At 40.1% G+C, this 22720-nt stretch overlaps 1 protein-coding gene across 3 annotated transcripts in view; it reads left to right on the top strand.

Annotated features, from left to right (window-relative positions):
- SH3PXD2A (SH3 and PX domains 2A) overlaps positions 1-22720 on the top strand; it is a 185318-nt gene that overhangs the window by 69014 nt on the left and 93584 nt on the right. For all 3 annotated transcript variants that reach the window (XM_075257489.1, XM_075257490.1, XM_075257487.1), the window contains exons 3-5: positions 2028-2103; positions 16269-16345; positions 16430-16521. In XM_075257489.1, the coding sequence (XP_075113590.1) occupies positions 2028-2103; positions 16269-16345; positions 16430-16521 (245 nt within the window). The remainder of the gene's footprint in view (positions 1-2027; positions 2104-16268; positions 16346-16429; positions 16522-22720) is intronic.

Genomic DNA, 22720 nt, shown 5'->3' with positions numbered 1-22720 from the left:
ATTAGCAGAGCCAAGATGGTAGAAGTCATGAAACTAGGGTGACGTATTGGGCAAGTAGGGCAATGTCGTCATGTTGGACTGTCGTCCAGATATCACAGGTACAGTATGTTTCTATGGACTGACATTGCTTCTGTGAACAAGGGATACTGGTTTTTGTAGAAATCTATTTGTTTTTTCACTTGCACACTTATGTTTATACATCTGGCTTCATTTATGCTTCAGTTTATTAGGAACCATTTGGCTAATGACCAAAGTTAGTTTCTGTGAACGGAAACAGCTGATAGACGTGTGTGCCTGGAGTTTGTGACATAAGTGAAATTTCAGAACTTCCAGAAATTGTACTTTTGTATTATATTTTGACCAATATCAGCACAGTTGTTAAAGAGACAGTCTAGAACTACGAGGAACATTGAGGAAACGTTACCCTATATATTTTATTTTTCAACCATTAATACATTTCTTGTAATTTTTTTTATTTTATTTTTTTCGGACATAATTTTTTTAAAAAATTGTGGCACTGAGAAGCGGACAGGGACACTACATGATAGCCACAATAAGGACATCATGGCTGGGTTTCTGACAAGTCCCAGACCATAGAAAGTTCCTGCATTCATTGTCATATCCATTGGCATCTGATCAAGGCAAGAGATTGTCATCACTAAGATGGTTAGAGAAAATCTCTATATTGAACTATATTTGCAAAATCGTTTAACTTTTAGTTTTAATCTGGTTATGTTCATGGGAAAACCCTTTCACCCCTTTATATTCATCCGCTGTCCATGATTTATCTTGAAGCCCACCTTTTTTTTTTTTCAAGGAAGTTTTTCTTGCTTAGAAGTTCTGTCCAACGTCCTGTTTGAAGGCTAACAAAATAAAGTTTCAATCCATCATGCATTATGTAGAACTGCAGAAAAATACCACTTTTTTATGTTTTTAAAGTGGCATAACATCTGTTCTTCTGAAGTGGAACCCAATTAGGTGGGTGGTCTTAAGGTATACAGTATTTCTTACATTACTAGGTAAACAAGTCACCACCCTCAAAACACCGTATAGACTTTTTCTTTACTACTTTTACCAAAGTTGGGCATAAGTGGCCTGTACAAGTCTAACAGCTTCCATATGACAGTGAGCTTTAATCAGTCCATTTATATTAGAGAGAAATATCCTCGGATCCTGAAAATAACACTCTGGACGATTTCCAGCTGATTCTGACTAAAAATACACATGGGTAAATAAACCGAGGGCTAAGCAAGGGACACGTGTTTGGAGAACCCTACCATAACATAGTAGAGACTTACTACATCTGTAACTACCTAAAAGACTAATGTTTTTACAGCCAGAGACCACTAGACAAGATACAAACTCTTATTTCTTTCATGTGAGGGGTCACTTTTGCTGCTTCAGACAAAGCACAAATAGATTTGTGCTCAACCATTTATGTTTAAATAGATTATACAGAATTATAAAGAAAAAAAAAAAAGCTGATTCCTCATTGTTACCAAGTCTGTGGGATATGGAAGTTTAAATCCAGCCCCACATTAGCTCAGAATGCCCATTTTCTTCACCATTCCTTGGTGACTTGCAGCGTTTAGGTAAACCCTATCTTTTTGAGGCTTGGTCTTGCCCTAATCTGTTGAGATTGTTATGGAAAATATAGGACACTCCAGGCAAATTTGGGATAGTTGTCAGTTATGGATTTCTTCCAGCAGAAGCAACTTGGGTCCATTGAAATGAATGTGGCTAAGCTGCAGTACCACAGACAACCTGTAGACAGATGTGGCACGATGGTTGGACAATAACAGTCATGATTTTCAAATCCTAAAAGTTCCTTTGGATCAGGAAGAGTTATATCTTATTATAGAAAAAACTAGAAACCTTATTTCTATAGTGATTTTAAGGAACTAGTTTCCTTTGTGTTTTATATGGTGAATTGGATATCCCAATGTTCAATGTAAAGGGGCTGTACATTTTTTTTTTAAAAGTGCATTCACCATTGATCTTTAATGATATTTATTTCTGTGTTACAGATGCAAGTTTTGGATAAGTTTCCTATTGAAGCAGGACAGAAAGATCCAAAGCAAAGAATAATCCCATTTCTCCCAGGTAAAACAATTCTGTATATTTATATATCATAGTGTGTAGTAATAGCCAAAGTGCATATATAATCATAAAAATGTATGTTCCATTCAGTGCCCGTCATATCATCAAAACCTCTTTAATTCGTTTGCATTTTTCTTATATATAATTTTATTATTTTCTTTTTTGGCATATTTGGATTGTGCTTCATGATCTCCCATTGAGAATCCTGTCTGCTAGGTTAAGGAAATGCACTTTTATAGCAAAGACAAGCCATAGTGTATATGTCTCTGTCAGGGTATCTGCCGGTATTTTTACCGAGGTCTAGCCGCAACGGGATGCCGATGCAGTGCATCAGCGCTCAGTCGCGGCATCCTGCTCCTAATTAGACCCAGATAAATGGGCCTAATCAGCAAGGAGTCTCGAGCTGCGAATCCCGTGAGCAGAATCCGCAGCAAGATTGAGCAGGCACTTCTTTTTTCCATGTCCTGCTGCGATCTCTGCTTCCCATTGAAAGCAATGGGATGTCTATTTTGGGAGGAATCTATTCCGGATTTGGGGGTGAAATCTGCCCTCAAATCCGCAACAAATTCTTCCATGTGAACATACCCTTACATGTTACTCTAAACAGACTTTTTTAACCCTCTTCACCTTTCTTATTATTACTGTTGTCTCAGTGGTTAGCACTGATGCCTTGCAGTGCTGCAGTCCTAGGTTTGAGTCCGGCAAAGGCCAACATCTGCAAGGAATTTGTATGTTCTCCCCATGTTAAACGTGGGTTTCCTCTGGGTACTCTGCTTTCCTCCCACTTAGGGAATTTAGACTGTGAGTCGTATGTGGGACAGTGTCTGCAAAAGTGATGCGTAATATATTGGCGCCATATAACTAAGCACAATAAATAATACTGTTTTCAGATGTCCTGCACACTTTTAGTTAGTCTTGACTTGACCATGGCTGTTTATTACTGTATTGCATATTTTCCTCTATTTGTTTTGCCTCCGTCTTCTTTCTTACCAATTTGTCTTCAGTGATGTGCAGATAGTCAGTGTACCATCTGTCTGCCACTGGCAGCAACTTGAGTTGAGCACATGGTTGGCAGGCGCTGCCTACTTCTTTAGACAGGCATTGGCATTCATAATTGAGGGTGAGCACACAAAGATCTCTTCTCCTAGACAGCCTGAGTGTGTGCACATGTTCCAAGGACAGATGTTGGCATGGCTGAAGATTCTTCTGTACATGTGGCACCATTGAAAGAATAAAGAGGGATTGGGTTGGGGAGAAGACTCTTTTTATGTGTATTTCTGCATAGTAAGTAGGTTACCCATAGGCTAAATGTCTTATTTTTTGCCATTACTACAACCCAACCATTTTCTCAGTTAATCAGATTGTTGACCCCTAAACCCAGTCGAGCTCTGCAATGTTTTACTTTTATACTGCTATCCAAACCCTTCCACAATATTCCACGTGCGATCTTATTAGTGAGCGATATAAAGGTAGTATTCCTCATGTGTCTCTAGATCTATTTCCATGCTTCCCATGAAATTATTTGCCTTGGCAGCAGCTGCCTGGCACTAGTTTTTGCAATGAGACTTATTACTATCCTTTATCTATTATTCACAAGTACACACACGGGTATGTTATTTGTACAGTCTGTGGCTACATTTTGTCGAATACACTTCTGAAAAGCATACAGAACGCGTTCCTGGAATAAGATTCCTTCAGGGACTAATACGTTGCACTTGTCTATAAATCTGCAGTTCTTTCCCACCAAAATCAACACAATCGGCCCTTGTCAGTGGGAATCCCCATAACACTGATGTCATTTGGCACAGCGCAGCTTGGAAAAGTCCACTCCCTAGGTCATTTTTGATATTTGACATTAGGCCAATGAAAAATTTTCTTATTGTCGTCTTTGTTTTGTAATATAAGCAATGCTTCGTTTTGTTTTTCTTCTAAGCGAACATCTGATCCACCTCGGGGCACATTCATTAATGTCTTTTCCTATTGACCTCTGAACTTTCTACCTTTCTTACATTGCTGAATTGGGGGTGAGGTTCATCTTACTGACACAGTGGAAGGCGTATGCAACAAACTGTCAGAATAATGTTAACAAATGCAATGTGACAATGAAAATTTTTTGATATTTAAGAGTTTTATACTTTCCAAGACACGTGTCAGATAACTAACCTCTATTAAAGCAGTTTAACCATAAAGGCCCCTATACACCTGTTAGCTGAACAAGCCGTTCTTCCCAATTAGGCCAAAGATATGTAAGCTTGGGGGGACCCAACAAGTACAGTACTAATACCGATGCTGTAGACAAATGTATAACAAAGCGGGGTCCCATCTCGCCCTCAAGACCTGCACCTCTAATCACAATGACGTAAGCCCCATTTATGTTAAAGTAGCTGATCATGTCTGTACTGCATGTATGGACGTCACAGTGCCGCCTTTCTTCCGATTGGCGGGGGACCTGGAGATGGGACCCCCATTGATCATATATTGATGTTATATCCTAAGGATAACCCCTTTAGACTATATATTCCAAAACCAGGAGCTACAGCAAAGTAAAACATACGTGATTTATAATCCCTAGAGTCTCATCTCGAGACACCAAATACACAGTGTGAGCACTGCTGAAAGAAATGACGTGCGGGTGATATTTCAGCTTTACCAGTAATACACTGCTCCCAGCGTGCCCTTGTATCTTCTCTGCTAAAGGGTTACTAAACCAAGTGATTCCCAAATGCAGGATTGTGGATGCCGCCTGCTGTCGTCACTGTGACCGAAAACAACTGGAAGTCTCTGGCATGGGATGTGCATTACTAAACCTCTGTGTGTAATAAAATACGTGACTTGTATCTTCAGTCGTTCTGTCCTCTAATTGAAAACAGTAGTATTTCGATGAATGTGTGCAAAAGCTTGATATTTAGTAATGTCTGTTTATAGGAAAATAGAGAGCTGATCTGCAATGCCAGCTGCGTACTACACCATGCTGCCAACCCAAACCTTGGCTTTCCTCATCACTTTTCATAAATATGAGACTTAGCAGTCATTTGTATTGTCTTCATTGTGCAATACTTATATGTAAGTGTGCCTGTCATTTTAGGGTTAACATCATAGTAATCCATATATTGATGAATTAAACAATACATTTTTGTCAGACTGTCTGGTACAAATTCATCATATCATTGCAGGTCCAACTTTAGAAGACCTCGCCGATCATCTTTAATGTTGCCATTCATTTCCTGTACAGCGACCACTGCTGGGAAAATGGGGTATTGCATGGTGATCCTTTAACTGAAAGGGCTTATGCCATGAAACTAGAGGGTAGATTGCTGATCAGTAGAGTCTGGATTCTGAGGCCCTCACCAATCCTAAGACTGGGAGTGTTTTGCTGCTGTGCTGTAAGCAAGCATTCACTTTAGTGTGAACACTGGAGATAGTCAAGTACAGCACTCAGCTATCTCTGGCTCTTCTATTGAAGTGAATGGCAGCGGGGTTGTGTTGCAGGACATGACTACATTCAGCTTGGCTGCAGCTTGGCTACATTCACAATGGGAGTAAAACATCTCCCATTCTCAGGATCAGTGGGTGTCTCTATGGTCTCTGTTGTTTTTTTTTTTTTCACGTATCAGTAAGTCTTTGGCGTGTGGGAGGAAATTCACACAAAAATGGGGAGAACATACAAACTCCTTACAGATGCTGTCCTTGGTTGGATTTGAACCCAGGACTCCAGCACTGCAAGGCCACAGTGCTAACCACTGAGCCACTGTGCTGCCAAACTGCCCAGTTTTATCATCCTGCTTAGTACAGAGACATCCCCCAGTAGTTTACCACCAATACTTCACAGCCTAGGAGACTTCCCATATTTATGATGGTCCTCTGTTCACCATCAAAAAGTCTCTGTTCCAGCCAGCTGCAGTAATAAATCAGCCCTGAGAATAAGAGTGTAACCATTTTCTGAGACGCTGTGCCACCATGGAGCTGTTCAGCTTAGGACCCCTCCACTCCTTGAATTCTACCTCCTTGATAATCTAGTAAGATCTCACCATAAGATTCACCATTTTAGCTCTTGCTTATAAAGTTCAATAAAGTATATCTTTGTAAGACACATTTAGGCAAAAATAAAAGGTTATGGGCCCCTTTATACATAAGGTGAATCCTTCAGTAGTATTATCACAAATGTATAGGTAGAATGTTACCACAATGTAGTGACTTTAGGTTTTCACAAGATGGCTCCTTATTTGCCTTTAAAGTTCTTGTAGTAGTTAGACTGAAGACAGGTTCCTTGGTTTGTTTAGTAGGTGTTGAGAGCACAGTGCTGCATTTAGTCTGGGTTTCTCTGTGTCTGCATTTATACCCACAGACGACCTGGGGGAAACGCTCTGCTCCCTGTGGTCAGGAGTGCAATAAATCAGCCCATTATAATGGACTTTTGATATTCAGCCTACAGCAGGACTGGACAAATTGGGATTTGTTACTTACTGGAAAGTGCATCACTCATTTTCTTTGTTCCTTTGCTGTCACCCTATTTCAATGACGTTTTTACAAGGTGTTTTATACTTTAACCCTTCTCCTACTTTTTCCCATAAATGTCCTATTTTTGGGTCATTTGTTGATTCATTTCGATACACCATTGTTATTCCTGTTTGCTCCTACACTGAAATTAGGTTAAGTTGATGTGTCATGAATAGTTTTGTAATGTTCTCATAAATACATTGTATTTCAATATCTTAACATGTTCAACATCTTGGTTTGATGTCAGTCATTGAGATCGTCCGCTGTGATCTACTTATACTTCAGTAGCACAAATCCCTGTATATGACATGAACCTCCTGGGTCCCAATGCAAAATCAATAATGGAGCTTCTACCTGTTGCCATTTAAAACCGTGTTATATTTTTGCCATTTATAATTATAGTATATTTTATGTGGCAGAGGGACCTTTTGTGTCCCCTCAGGGCTTGGTAGCAACTCCCACCTCTGACATCCTACTCTCCAGTGGTAATGCCGTGGACCACCGTGCTACTGAACTGGTTTAACCATCTGGAATAGTACTTAGTGATCCCCTTCTTTTCACTCTTTATATCTAGGACTCTGGTCTTCACTGCAGGGAACCACAAGTTGCTATCTCAGCAGTATTCCCAAATCGGTTATGGCCAACTCATACCAGTCAAAAGATGTTGGTGTGTAGCACCAAACAAAAAGGCAAGGGTATGACCAGTAGACCAGCTGTGGTCAGGGCAGAACAGCTTCAGATAAGAGTAAACCGGCAGGGGTTAGAAAGTGAGCAGACAAATTAAACAAAACACCTTGACCAAGACATGAGAAACCCTATTAATAAGGCACCTTAGCGTACAGAAGTTTTGCCAGGAACACAGCACTAGGCATTTGTTGGCTCTTTAATATGCAACAATGGCGCACTTGTGCCCTACAGGAATGGATGGCAACTGGACAGAGGATGCAGAGCCCACTGCTAGAGGGGGCAGTGAGAAGGTGAATAGTGAGCACTTATTGACAATTTAGCACGTGATCGCAAAACATTATTCTAGACAAAAGCTCAGGGTAATCATGGAAACTTTCTGGAATGGCAAGTGAATTAACCAGACTCTTGGACAAGCTGTTCCCATACCAGACATGGCTTGGAAATTTTTTTATAGTCCTAATTAACAATATTATTGTGCTATTCATTTCTGACCTATTTACTAAAGTTACAATTGAGTTTCACAACCCAGCCACGATGACAATAATGCTCCTGTCTGTTGTGCTACCTTGTCATTTATGTTTCCTTGAAATCTGGGGCATTGTGATTTTCCAGTTCTCCTACTATTATTATCCAGCCATTCTTAATATGTAGTGTGAAGAATGAGATTTGCATCTGAGCAGTAAGATTGGCTTTTGCCTGGACTTGAGATCATTCCCAGTGGAGGAACCTCTCAACATCCATGTTGCCCTCTCTGGTCTTTAGCCAAATCACCATTCTCCTTTGTTGTGCTAAGCACATTATATAGCGCTGTTATCTCTCTTCCAGTCTCTCTAGCTTAGAAACTACTTGGAGACTCCTCTACTCCCACATGATCTTCTCTGCAGTCTGTCCTAAGTAGGGACACTTCCAGACATTCAATTATTTCTTTGGTGCTAGAATGTCGTAGATGAGGTCATTGGTCTACTTAGGCCTACCTTCCACTTTACGCCTCAACCGCCCCCACTTAGGCCTCACTTTGCCTTGGGCCTAGCACCACTCTTCTCATGGACTGGACTAACTTTCCTGGCCCTGACTCCTTGGGCCCTTTTTGCACTAAGGCACAGTATTGGGATGCACGCAGGCTCCATGTCCAAACTGCCTCCATGTTAAATCAATTGATATGCTAGCTGTGTCACCATTCACATCACAAAGGGACCAGCAACCAGCCCCTTATCGCCAAAGTCTCAAATGGGTGGCGCATTAGCTGCATCTCTACTCATCTCAAGGGGGCTTTGCTTGTTGCAGTGGATGCACAGCTGAAGCTTCCAATGGGGCCAGTCTTTTCTTTCTCCTTCTTCATGAAAAGGACGACTCCGCTCAGATCTCTTTGAGTTAGGCTGCTGTTAAACTGGCTTCAGTGCTCACCTAACACAATGATAACACATTTAGAATGGATTTGCACTAGTTCTGTATGGGTAGAGGGTGGAACCCCAGAATTATTTCCTCTGTGGAGTCCAATAACCCCAGTTCAACAATAATTTGAGGAACATGCAGCTGATCATTAAGCACATCAATATGATGCATGAGACAAGCGTCATCATCTGCTCTGTGTTTGTTTTAAGATTTGTTCTCACAGCTTGCTCTGGCAGCAGATATTAGGACCAACTACAAGTCCCAGCTAAACTAATGATGTCCTAGTAGACAGGGGTCAGTGTGATGTCAAAGTGTTTCTGTGAAAATTTTCAATTCTGCTCAATGTTGCCAGCTGGGATTTACATCTCAATAGATGGCCAACACTGTGTTCTTAATCTTTTGGATTGTGCGATGATCATGTCTGTTGGTTTTTTTTTTATCCTTCTTGACGTTTTTTTTATCCTTCTTGACAAGCTTTTTACAGTTTCCTTCATCTCTGTATCAGACTAGGTTTACACCATGTTTGAGGACAGCGTTGAGCGTATATATACAATGTGCATGTCCATGGGCAGAGATATAACAAAAGATCTCCTTTTTGATATGTCTGGAAAGTATGAATCAGTTGCACTGTAGATGTAAGAAGACATCGTGGAGAACCACAATGCAGAATCTGGACTGAATGTACCCCAAAGCAAAAAGTATATGATAGTCATTCAAAGTCTGCTTGAGTTTATTAATAGAGGTGGAAACTCTGTTATATAAGAGCAGTATCAGTATCAGTAACAGTATCAGTGTTAGTGCCCCTCAGGTTGGTGTAATATGGTTCATTTGTTATTTGATGTGTTGGGACGTACTTCATCTATGTTGTATGCTTGTGTCACTTCCATTGATGCAGTTCAGGGAGCTGTTAATGTTCTAGTACTTTCTGGAAGCCATATTGTCCAGGGACTCTTTTCAGAAAGAACATAGTTGCACCGTGAGACCATTAGTTTGATGATTCCTGTGGTGTGGCCACTAACATCAGGTTTTGCACAGGTGACCCAGAATGGGAATGGCTTCCTATTTCAGGGCCCATTCCCATGCTGTTGGTGAGTAGGCTGGCTTAGAGGGCAACATAGAAGGGAAATCACTCGGAGCATACCCAACTTGAAATACCCAAATTGCATTGGACATTTTAGAAAAGGAAGCCTCCTCCTGGCCACAAGAATGACATCTAGTTCTATTCACTGGACAACCTAGCACAATTGTGGCTAGGAGGACGAATTCTCTGTTGATATATAGTGCATCCCGTGCAACAACAGAAGTGTCCTGTTCATTGACAAGGCCTGCAATCTTCTTTTTTTTCAATTAAATTTTTTATTACAATTTTATAAAAATACAAACAAAGCAGCTCAGAGCCACCAGGGAAGATCCCCAAAATGGTCTGGCCAGCGAAAGTACGGAGATAGTAAGAAGAAGAAAGAAGAGAGGAAGAGAAGCAAAGAAGGGAGAACCCGAGGGGAAGAAAAAAAAAAAGGGAATGGGAGGGGAGGAAAGGTAATGGGTGTGAGTAGGAGCGAGCAAAAGACAAACCATATAAAGGTCCCGATAAGGGCCTGGAGAACTAGCCATGTCAGGTCACCATCAGAAGGACCTAAAATGCCTGCGATTTTACACACTAGGCCTCACCACTACTGTTTATTTCAGCCTGTACCACTGAAGAGTTGCATACTTTTTATATCCATCATCTAAAGAGGACATCAGTGAGGAGTGACTTGTCCGTGTCCATGATTACTGCTGTGCAGGATCAGGTGACCTGAAGAGGACAACGGAGCCAGCTCAGGAAGAAACAGGCAGCGGAGTGTAGTGTGGTGCCAACTGCAGTGGAGCAGCCATATTGCCAGTCATGCCAACAACTGATTACATTGAGACAACCCTTTAAGGATTTATCATCCCAGGTTCTACTGCCCGTACCTGATAAACTCATTTGCTCCATGGCTCTTGTCTCTCCAACCATGTCTCTCCCAAACATAGTCAGTATATCTTCTGCTATCAGATGTGTGAAATTCATTTATCTAAATGAGCGCTTGGAAACTAATGTTCCTTTTGCCGCTATGTTTTACAGTACTTATATTAGATGTACTATTAGTACTATTAAATGTAATAAATGAGTGTTATTTCTCAACAGCTTCCTGTCTACAGGCATTAGTTTGTATAAACTTCTTATAGTTGTCCTCAGTTGGACCTTGTAATTATGAAAAGTTTCTCAGAGATTCCCTCTTGGGAAAGATTTACTTGGAACATCATGCAAGCCATTATAACCCACAGCAAATGAAGGCGCCCTCTCTAGTAGATGACAGGCTCACAGAGTGTCTTGTGAATACCGTCTAGTGCAAACAGAAGATGGACATTATTACTGGACGTCATCCACTCTGCCACTCATATAGCGGTCAGAAACCTATCTCCAGCTGACGCAAGCAAGTATTAAATATGATACATGCTGTGTGTCTATTTTATCAGAGCGTATTTACTTTGGAGAGTCACCCAAAATCTTAGCATCCCAGTGAGTAATTTTTTTTTTTCGTATACTTTCGAAGTTCAAGCCAATGGCACTGGGCCATTTCTGAAGGCTGAGACCTCAAGCTTTCCATCTAACCACCTCTGAATTTATTAGCTTAGGATGTCCACAATTGAAATTGTAAACAGGGATGAGTTATTGCAGTAAGTTTAAAGAAGAGAATTCATTCCCCACCTTTTTCGGAAAGTTCTTGTGTGGCCAAGTGAAGGTTTATTTTGACGTGGCCCAGTGTGCTTGTGTACTTTATGCTAGGTATACTTTTGAATACAGTTTTCATGTCTTCAGCTAGAGCTAAACCCATATGCTAGTGTTAGATGAGAAGAGTTATCACCAGCAAGGACGTCATCGATCTGTAGCAGCTTATATAAATGTGATAGGTTTTCTGTTGCTGACACTGCTATAAATTATGGTATTGGTGAAATAAAGGGCTTGTCTGGTATAGAACATATAATTAGGGGGAATTCTGAATTAACAAAAGGGTCCGCTATGGTCCATGAAAACCACCACTCCATGCAAAGAGCATCTCAGTAGACTACATACTGTACCTCGTCTTTCTATGGACAGCCAATTGGTTGTCATAGGAAATGACTTTGTTAACTTTGTTAAGACTTTGTTAGCCCTGTGGCAGACCTACAGGGAAATTGAACATGCTGCTGGGATCATTGCTGGAGGTCTGAACTGTGAAATCAAATTATCAGGGAACTCTGCTAACCTAAAGGGATTGTCCAAAGTGGCTAATCTCTTTAATGGGGTATTAACTGGTGATTAAAATTAATGACTTTTCCTTAGAATAGGTCATCAATAGCAGATTGATGGGGGTGCTGGGAGTCAGAGACCCAGCCATTATCTGACTAAAGGGCCTGTGGTGCTCCAGGACCAGCCACAGCTCTTCACATTGTGTAGTGGTCTTGTATGGTATTGCAGCTCAGTACTGTTCACCTGGATAGAATCTAGCTGTAGAAACCAGGCACAACTAAAGTCAAAGCTCAGAATGACCCCTTCTTGTCTGCTCTGGGCCAAGTCCCCCCGTCTGACAGTACAGAGGCTAATTATCAAATTGGGCAACAAAATTTACCGCACTGATTGTTCAGGGATGGCGGTGGTGGTCATGTACATAAGTTATAGCATTGAGATATAACATAAGTTGTAGTTACCTGTACATTCAGATCCACTAGTGCATTGTTCCCCTACCTATTTGGTATGTTGGGAGTTGTAGTTTCACAACAGCTGGACTGCACTAGTCTATAGTTGTAATACATTATTCTATTTTTTATCAAGGTGTGACAATGGACTTACTCATAGTTACAGCTCAGTACTTTACGTGGCAAACAGTCATAAACACAAGAGAGCCTTGGGAATAATGCACTACTTATAAAGGGGCGGTATATTGTATTTCTGGACAGTACAGCAGATCATTGCTGGGAAACGTGTCTGCACATCATATAGTTGTCTAAAATATCCCATGATGTCTCCTAAGATTTCCCACCCTTGACCTGAGTGGAGCAGATGTTTCTGTCTGTATAAGCAGCAAAAATAGATTTTTTTTTTTTTAGTTCTCAGATACAGCTTGAGGGGCATAAGGCTGAAAGATGCCAGTATCACAATGACATAAGGAGACCTCAGTGCTGGGTCATGAATAAATACGTTTTAGTCAGAAGTGGATTGTGGGGCCACATGACTAGACTTCAGGCTTTTGGTGAGGTCAATGTCATGTGCATTTTAATAGAAGACTACTGTGATGTAGAAGTGTTAAAGGGGTATGGCAGGGTTAGAATGGACCTACATTATTCTTGTGTCTGACATCTCAACTGAAATGAGCTGCAATTGCAGACACAGGCCATGGACAGGCACAGTGCTGTTTCTGTAAAAAAAAAAAAACCCAAACAAACAAAAATAACAAAAACAAAACAGACCTTGACTTATCAGGATTGAAAACTCAATAAAAATGGTTTCGTAAAAAAAAAAACAACTCACATTAGTTTTTGATTTTATTATTATTTTTTATTAAGTGAAACACATTTAGTCAACATGTTTTGCCTGTAAGGCTAAGGCCCCATGTAGTGGGCCGCAGCGAAAAATCACTACAAGAGAATCCACGGTGGAAACATGTTGTGGTATTTCCCGCAGTGTTTTTCACAGATAGTCCACAGAGGTCTCCAGCTTCCATTATACCTATAGGGAGACCAACAGGTTTTCCTTAGTTATAATTGACATGCTGCAAGCTGTTTTGGAAATCACGAGGGGCCCCAGTCTAAAATATCTAATCGGTGGGGTCCAATATCTTCTATATGGCTTCTGACAGCTGATCAGTGTAGGGTCTGACCTGATGACCTATCCTGTGAAAAATAAAATAAAAATGATCATGAATTGTAAAACATATGTATGTTATCAAGAATTTATTTAGTAACAGGTCATTTTTTGGTGACACGGTCCCTTTAAGGTCAAGTCTCAAAATCTGCCCACTTTGAACTGTCGCAAAGTTTGATTTGTTTGTGCAATGAATTTTCACTGTCCCCTACCAGAAAGCAGATGGTACCCATAGAGGAAGCTTCTCCGTGGCTACTTATTTTAATGATACAATTTTTAAAGAAAAATATTATTATATTGTACAATGTAAGCAACTAGCCAACTTCTGTTTTGTAATCTACACTATATAGCAAACGCCACCAACTTACATATGTGTGTTCTAACTTAGCTTTACCTTTTGTCAGGACATGTCTAGATACGTATGTCACGAGATCACCAGCTTTTCCAAACAATGTGATACTGTCACAGATCTCTTTCTTATACGTGTCTGTGTAACCATTCAGTGCTTGTGTTGTGAATTTCAGCCTGTTAAGGTTGTAGTTACTATGCCGCTATACGGTATTATGTAAAATGAGAGCTTTTAATCAAATTTAAACAGAGGCAAAGGTTTTGAAGATGCTGGGGGCAAAAAAACACCAAGTCCTCCAGTCCCGTATGATTATCAGTGGACTAGCCACATCCTGAGGGACTATGTGGTCCTCTCATCTCTTTGTACATCCCTGATTCGGATGTGAAACTTTTAGAAGAATCCAACTTGCTGAATTTTCCCTCTGATATAATTGTTAATGGCGCCTTTGAAGACATGAGTTCCCTCTTCACACTTTCCAGCTGGTTTCTTATCATTGTTTTGAAGACAATTGTTTGAGAGATGGAAGTGTTTCTTCATTGTCAATCTCTTCAGCGCTTTTATTATTCCAGATTTCTTTACTGCTGTTTTTGGCTAAACTTTCGTTCTCCTTTTAATGATATCCTTTATTTATTTAGTTTTATGTTCTAGGGCTTTTGTCAGCCATAGGTTTACTTCTGCAGTAATGTGTACAGATTTTTTGGATGTTTAGTTGTGGCTGGAACCATTATATGGATTATAAATAAGTAATATAGCCATGATCTTATTTACTTATAGGAACTATCCACACTTCAACTTTTTTCTTTTTTAAAAATGAAAATAGAGTAGGAAGAATTGTAGAATTTTTTTCAGGAGAAACACATATCAGATGCCAAGTGTCCATGGAAAAACAAACTCTGCAGCAAACCAACCTTTGCTTTTAGGATTGTGGGCAGAAAATGTGTACAAATCCAATTGTATTGGGTCATTTGATGTAGTTTAACCACATTTTGTTACCTTAAGGCTAATCCCATGCCCACTTTGCGGTAAACACCATGGTGTGGACATGGCGTGATTTCCCAACCAGCGTGGTTTTGAAAATCGTAGCATGTTAATTATACGTACGAAAGCACCAGTGGTTTCCCCATAGGTACAACTGAAACAGAAAGTTCACAGAGGAAACCTCTGCGAACTTTCTACCTAAAGTGCTGCGGGAAGAACCAAGAGGCATTGCGCTTTTTTTTGCTGCGGGACGCCACGTGGGGCCTTAGCCTTAGTCTGGGTCCCCACATGCAATACTTGAGAAGCGGATGGGATTCTGGCTAATCCAAATTCTGAAAGGTCCTCTCTAAGCAATGAATGCAACAGGTTCAGCCAACCATCTAATGTGTATGGGATCCTCCCAAATCTCCGTTAATAGATGTCGGCGAAGATGATGATCAAGCCATTGTATTGCATTTGCTCAATCCTTTTGTTTATGAAGATATATCTTGAAGCAGTTTTTCTTTTCTTTCAACCTTTTAGCTGAGGGTTTATGTGTATGTGTATGAGGGAGTTGAGTGAGATAGCTGTCAGACGAACAAGATGTGTAGTATACTAAGTAAATATTACTTGGAAATAACTTGGCTAAAGACTTATTTGAAGTGAGGAATATAAATAATTTTATTGTGGGGGAATACAGAACCCTAGCGAGCTTCATAGGGGGCTTTATTTTCAAGAAACCACAGTGTTTGCCAGCTGGACAAATGATTTTTGGGTAAATGCACAATGGTCCCAGTGTTGAGATAGAGGGATGTTCTTGGACACTGTTGTGCACCTTCGCTCACGTTAGCAAGATCAGTACTAGTTTTACATAAACCTTGGCGCTTTCCAGTGCAAGCAGCATGAGATCTTCTTAAATGGGATCTTTGTAATATCTATTTACTAGTCAGTGGGTAGAAAAGATAAATCTAATGTCTTACGAGCATGAATCTGTTGGCTGCTCAGGGGTACGCAAGATTTGGCTCCATTATCTAGTATCAGATTTGGGAGCAGGGGGAAGACTTTAAAGTATAAGTAACACTCTTTGTTTTATTACAGCCCTTTGCATATACCCATTGGGATATATCAGTCACCATTTTTCTATATCCATACCTCCTTTCATGGAATGATATATTTTCTTTCACAATAGATATATTTGGGTTTTACTTTAAAGTGTAATAATAACCACAAAACCCACCATACCCTAAAAGGTCATAGATAACCCACACCTCGATTAGGTCATTCTAACTAATAAGCTAATGCAAATGTGATATTTATAGTTTTTCTAGTTGTTCCTATTGGAGCAAATAATCTCAAACCTGCTACTTTTCTATGTTTATTTGATATTACAGCAGTAATATTATGATTATTTTATGTTTTTAGGTAAAATATTGTTCCGGCGGAGCCACATACGGGATGTGGCGGTGAAAAGACTAAAGCCAATTGATGAGTATTGCAGGGTAAGGACACATCATGATATTAGTATTTTACATATGCTTTATTGTGCAACCACAACATTGTTTCCTTTTTCGTTATATTTGCAGGCTCTAGTCAAATTACCAACACATATTTCACGATGTGAAGATGTCTTAAGGTTCTTTGAAGCTCGTCCAGAAGATCTGGATCCACCAAAGGAGTAAGTGGATTTTTTTCCTTTTGTTCATTCTGTGCTGCTTTGTACTCTTGTGTATGTACAGTACTAACAGTATGACTGCTCCCATCTGACTGCAGTCCAGCAAACCTCGTAATTCAACTTCATTTTTATATAAAACCACTTGCAAAATTTGAAAAAATAAAAAAAAGTCTGTATTTAGTTTAGGTTATAAGGAAGCGGTAACCATTTTAGTAGCTAAATATCATATGTTTTATTAGAAAGCCGAATCTATTAATGGACTAGGAGGAGTGTGATTCTGTCAGTATCGAGTACATATGTTACCATTATTTATTCTGATCTGAGCCTCCTATAAAACCAAAGCCCTGAGTGAACAGTGGCTGAAAGTAGTCATTTATTATATGGCGGGAACTGGGAAACCGGTAACCTCGAACGCCATTTCTTTTCATTCTTATGCACTTATACCCACCTTATATACTAAGACTTTTAGTTTATCAATCATGTTGGGTCAAAAAGGCTGGTTGCAGCAACAATTTATCATTAAAATTTCTGTGATATCTACCATCCGGGTTTAAAGGGGGTTATCCAGTTTATACTATTTATGGCCTATCCTTAGATCTGGGGGGTCTGATACTTAGAACCCAAACAGATCAGCAGTTCCGAGACAGCATGATTCCTGCTGTTGTCTACATAGACTTCAATGAGCACCAAAACCCGTTTCTTCAGTTTGTACGGCAAGTGAGCAGCGTGTAGACAATACCGGGGTCTTGGTACAGCTGAACTGAAGGGTGTTAGGCTATATAATGTTTATGGACTATCCTAAGGATAAGCCATCAATAGTATAAACTGGAGAACTTTTTTTACTTTAGACATTCAACACTGATTTCTTGTGACCTGATCTGGATGAATAAACTGCTAGATTTTATTTTTCTTCTAAAGTGTACTAGGGAAGACGTTATTTATTTCCTAATGGCTTTAGATGGATTCCTACAGAAGTTCTTTAAAGGGAGTTTGTCAACAGAACCTAACGTCAAACCAATTCCATTAGGGTCTCCTGAATCACACAGTGTTTTTTCATTGTGAATCGTTGAGATATTGTTGTTTTTGTCAATATGTGAATTAGTTTGGCAATAGAGCAAGCAATTCACAATGGGAAAACCCTGTTTGATTCAGGTGATCCTGATCTATCTGCTGGGCGGGGATGATATGATGGGCTCTGATGACAGACTTCCTTTAATAATATTTGTTTTTTATCACAGTAGAATTCTAGGTTCAGTACCTCAAATATTTTACTTAAAATTCATTAAAACTGAATAAGTTCACATGGCGACAGCCCCTTTCTGTATGCATGTTAAGACTATGTCTTAGTAATGGCCTCTCCTGCTAATATCAGAAAGACGTCTACTAAAGCCGAGTCTTTTGTTGGCAGACCCCTGTAAAGACTGTATGGCTGTCCGAACCTTCCCCAGGAATAGCAGCTAGTCATCTGCGGTTTCTGTAGCTGTACTTGTGGTGCTCAGACTTATGTGACTAGATAAGATAACCCAATGAAAGGGAATGCTTAAAGGAAAACTTACCTAAAAATGAATGATAACGTAAACAGGCGATGATCTTACCATCACTGTTTGTCAAGTTGCAGAATTTTCTGTCCCTTTAAAGAAGCCGTCATGTAGGAATCGTGCAGATAATCTGCATAGAGAAGACTTTTTTTTATATATTTTTCAGTTTTGTTATTGTAATGTGAGACAAAATGGCGAAAAACTGGAGGATTTTAACAGATGAAGTGTCAGGAGACAATTTTTTAAAAAAAACTTTTTATGTGTTTAATATTCAATTTAGGAATCAAGTGTGGACTTTAGAAGGTCTAGACACCTTTAAGAAGCCTTGTATTTTTACATTATTTAAAGGAGTATTCCTATCAATGAATGTTATGGCACGTCACTAGGATATACAATTGGTAGGCGTACAGTTGAGTAAAGTGCTTCTGTGCTACAGTTTCCAGCTCTGCAGGTGGCCGGATGTCAGCAGTTCCTTAATTTAGAAGTCTTCCAACTTTTATTACATTGTATTACAATGCCAACATTTCTGGGGAATTTCTCCCACTAACCTACCAAAAACTGTTCAGTTTAACTGGCAAATAAGATGAAAGAGTCGACCTGTAGAAGTTCCTCTAACTGTAGTAGCAGAAGTTACAGTTCTCTTTGCCCTAAGGGTAATTGAGCCGCCATCAGTCGGCCGTGGAGCAGTAACCTGACTTCATTACAAATCTATTACCATGCAAATGGAGCTTGTGGTGCTTGATTCTGCTTCATTTATCTTCACTTCAATATCCTGTTCCTTCCTGTTCATTTACAATTAAGACTAATGAGTAACGTGGATTATTTTCTGCCAGTAATTCTTTTGTTCTTTTTCTACATTGCAAACCCCAAATTAACAAACGATTGTGAATAATAGGCGTCATCGAACTTTTACTAAAACAGCATAGTCATTGTTAATGTTGGTTATACTTGGTACATACCAAGTGCTTGGACTTTCACAAACTTTTTGACTGCCATCAAACTATTTCTTGGTAATATATTTTAGAGAATGCTTTTGGATGCAGAATTAGTTGGAATTCAGGATCATTGGGTATTGAATTATTGATTATTTCTTAGACCATCTATCTCACATTTTCTTATGTTAAGTGTGCAAAATTTATGATCCAGAAACCATACTAGGGATCAATTCAGTATGGCTGTGTTGTCATTTCTTGTGGAGTACAGAGGTGGCTACCCTTAAAGGGGTTTTCCAGGCTGGGCTGTCTGTCATTCACATCCGCCAGGGGACCCGAACGATCGAGAGCCTGTTCACTAAAACAGCTAGAACCCACAGACCCCATAGACTATAGTGGGGTCTGTCCATTGTTTTTTTTGTAAATTGGGGGGGGGGGCTGCTAACCTCTATAACTCCCATTCAGAAAAGCAAGTTTGTCAGTACAAAATAGAGCCAGAAGTATCTGTTATTCACTACCCGCTTCTACTTTTTAGAAAATAACTTGACCGCTCTTCGAGTCTATATAACAGCAGACTCCGCTCTCCTATACATTCTAAAAAAGTAAGAAGACTCCTAATATTTTGAGACTGTTCTCAAATAACTGGAGATAATGAAATCTGTCTGGATGTCATTGCCAGATAAGACGATGAATCACTTGACAGATAAAACCAACTGACTTCTGAACATGAAGATATATCATTACAATGGAAAAGCCAAATTTTTTTTACATCGGCTGTTTTGCGAAAGCCACCTAAGATCAGAGACCCTCATGCTCTGCATTCTCTTATAATTCGCTGATCCATCTATCAGGATTCATTTTCGTTGAAATTTTACAGACAGCCATAAACTTGCTTTCATGTCTGTAACAATCCTTTATCACTGGAGTTTTCCCAAGTGTCTGTGAGGCTTCTCCTCCTCTGTGTGTGGGAAACTTACTTGACTGGTTGGTTTTGGTGAGACTTTCCTTTATAGTGTCTTATGTATGTATACTACTGCTATCTCCTCTTTACACATGTTATTCTTAATGCAAGCATCTTTTAGCTGTCCCCATGGAATGCTGAGACTAGTAGTACCACAAATGCTCATGTCAGCCAGTTGTGGTTGTAGCGTTCTTGAGGTAATTGAAAGGGTATAAATAGGTACTTACTATATATAACAGCAAGAGGTTTTTTAGGAATATACCATTGGTTCGTAGAATAGGACCTCTTTGAATGGTGAGGTCTGACCTCAGGATCTCCACTGTCTTCACAATGATCAAACAGACTTTCCTTGGGACTGTCATTCCTTATCATTGCTCACTTATTGGCTGCATTTCCTACTTAACTATCCAATTTTCCTTGAAGACATACGTTTGTTAGCCATTTTAGCTCTCACATGGCTACTATTGCTGTTGCCCATCTCCTTGCGCTCCTTTTCTCAACTCTCTTTGGTACATTAGTTAACCACAGTCGAAGGGGGGAGTGGGCGATCTTTCTACCAATGTAACAACCCACCCGTATCTCTGTTGCCGCCTGTATTAAGAGCAGACTGACCATCCCTGGCTCCTGGGAAGTGTAGTAACAAGCTAACATCAAGGAGGTAGGGTTTTCATTGGGCACCTGAGACTCGTAACCTGAAGAGTCTTTTTGTTCCAACCTTTGGCAATAAGCTTCAAATGCTTGAATTAACTCGAGTTAACATGGAAATCTGAAGATTTGTTTCTTTGCGTGTTCTTGTCCTAGCACAGTGTGCATGTGTTCTATGATTTTACAGAAAGCAGTGAAAGTAATGGCAAAATAAATTGGGCCTGTTCCTGAGAAGCGGCGTAGGTTAACAGTCTGGATGAGACTGCTGTGTTCCCGGCAGTGAGGTCAAGAGGAGTGGGAGTTCTGTAAGGGACACAAGATAAAGACGGGCTTTCAGGCATCTGGTATTTAGCAGATGTGCCATTTAAATGTGGAGGTGGGGAGAGCTGCCAAACTGTGGTGGTGAAGAAGGTTCCTTTGTGATGTTTCTTGGCTTGTAGAATCTGATACTTCTAAAATAGGTGCCTTTAGGGTATTGGGGCAGGGTAAGTAAACAGTCAGCAGAAATGTTTTTGTACTTTCATTTTACATGTATAATATTGCTAGCTTGTTGTTTCTTTTTCTTTTTACCTCTAGGGCGCTTTTGTAGCCTACATATTTCTTGGACTTTTGCTCAGAAATCCAAGGAGTTTTGTTATACTGTACAGAGCAGTGGTTCTTTACCGAGGTTCGATCGAACCCTAGGCCCTATGCACGGTTCATTTTGTGTACCAGTAAAAAAACATATACCTATGTCTTGAATTTGGAAAAAAATCATATTTGATTTATCACTAAAGAAGGGTTCGGTGAATGTGCATATGAAACTGGTGGGTTCGGTACCTCAAACAAGGTTAAGAACCACTGGTATAGAGCATTTAGGTTCAGGACTGTTATTATCTAATGGATCACTAGTACTGAGAGTGTAGGGTAATACAACTAAACCAGTTAAAGGGGTTGTCCTCATAATGTTGGCCATGTGTCATTATTGTTGGAGTGGAGGGTCCAACCTCAGGAACCCAGAGCAAACTCTGGAATGAAGGAGCTGCAGCATGAAGTAATGGACAGTGGTCCCCACTTGTTTCCAGACACTGTTCTGTTCTTGACTTGGCAATAAAACATCTATTGTTATCATTGTAAGTGCAGCTAAAACCTCATGCAAATGGATTTAGTTTATATATTTTTTTTTTTACCATCGTTTTAATGGATAACACACGGACTTATTCATATTATGGCCACGTACACACGACCATGATGTTCACAAATGTGTGTGGTGCTGTAAAATTCAGGACGGGTCCTATTATGGAGTGCTTTGCAGCTACATTGATTGAAGTAAAGGGCACAGATGACGTGGGCTGACCATACCACCATGGGCACGCTTAACTTTAGTTGATAGAGTATAAATAGCACTGTAAAGGAAAGTTATCAACACCCATCATGCCTTTTCTCTTACATTAGCCATACCCACTTATTTTGGCAGGAAGGACTAGCCATCTAATGTGTATTGGGTATGTTGACTCTACCTTGATAGAAGATGTTGGAGGAAATAAGGTTTGGGCATTCTGGATCTCAATATGTCCAATCCTTTGTTCTTGCAGAAGATGCATGTAAGATGCCACTGAGGTTCCCGGCAGCAGCTTATTCTCTCTGCACCTACCATTGAGTACACATGAGCTCTCAGCCTAGGAGGATTGGATGGAATAGCTGTTGGCCTAACGCTCAATGGACTGGCAACAAACACTCACTGGAAGACTTAGGACACCCTAAAGCACTGATATCCTATTCTTACGATTGGACCCTTCATTAGGGTCCTTTGCAGGAGTCTAGATATCTGACCACCACCAATTAAAGGGGTTTCCCCATCTCTGCAAGGTATACCCTACCCATGCAATAGGGAATAACTTACAGGTTGGTGGGGGTCAGACTGCTTAGACGCCCTCTAATCAGAAGAATGATAGACAGTACTGGGCAGGGCATGCATGAACCGCTCCATTCATTTCAGTACACATGTCGGAAATAGCTGAGAACTGTGCTCAGCCACTCCTATTAAAATGAATGGAGTCGTGCTTCTGCTGTCTGACCACCACTCTATTCAGAATGGAGGTCTCAGTAGTTGGCAACTGATACTTAGGATGGTCCGTCAGAGTTTT

The sequence above is a fragment of the Leptodactylus fuscus genome, chromosome 10 (genome assembly GCF_031893055.1).
Source record: "Leptodactylus fuscus isolate aLepFus1 chromosome 10, aLepFus1.hap2, whole genome shotgun sequence".
NCBI classification, from domain to species: domain Eukaryota; kingdom Metazoa; phylum Chordata; class Amphibia; order Anura; family Leptodactylidae; genus Leptodactylus; species Leptodactylus fuscus.
This window is presented reverse-complemented; position numbering and strand designations above follow the sequence as displayed.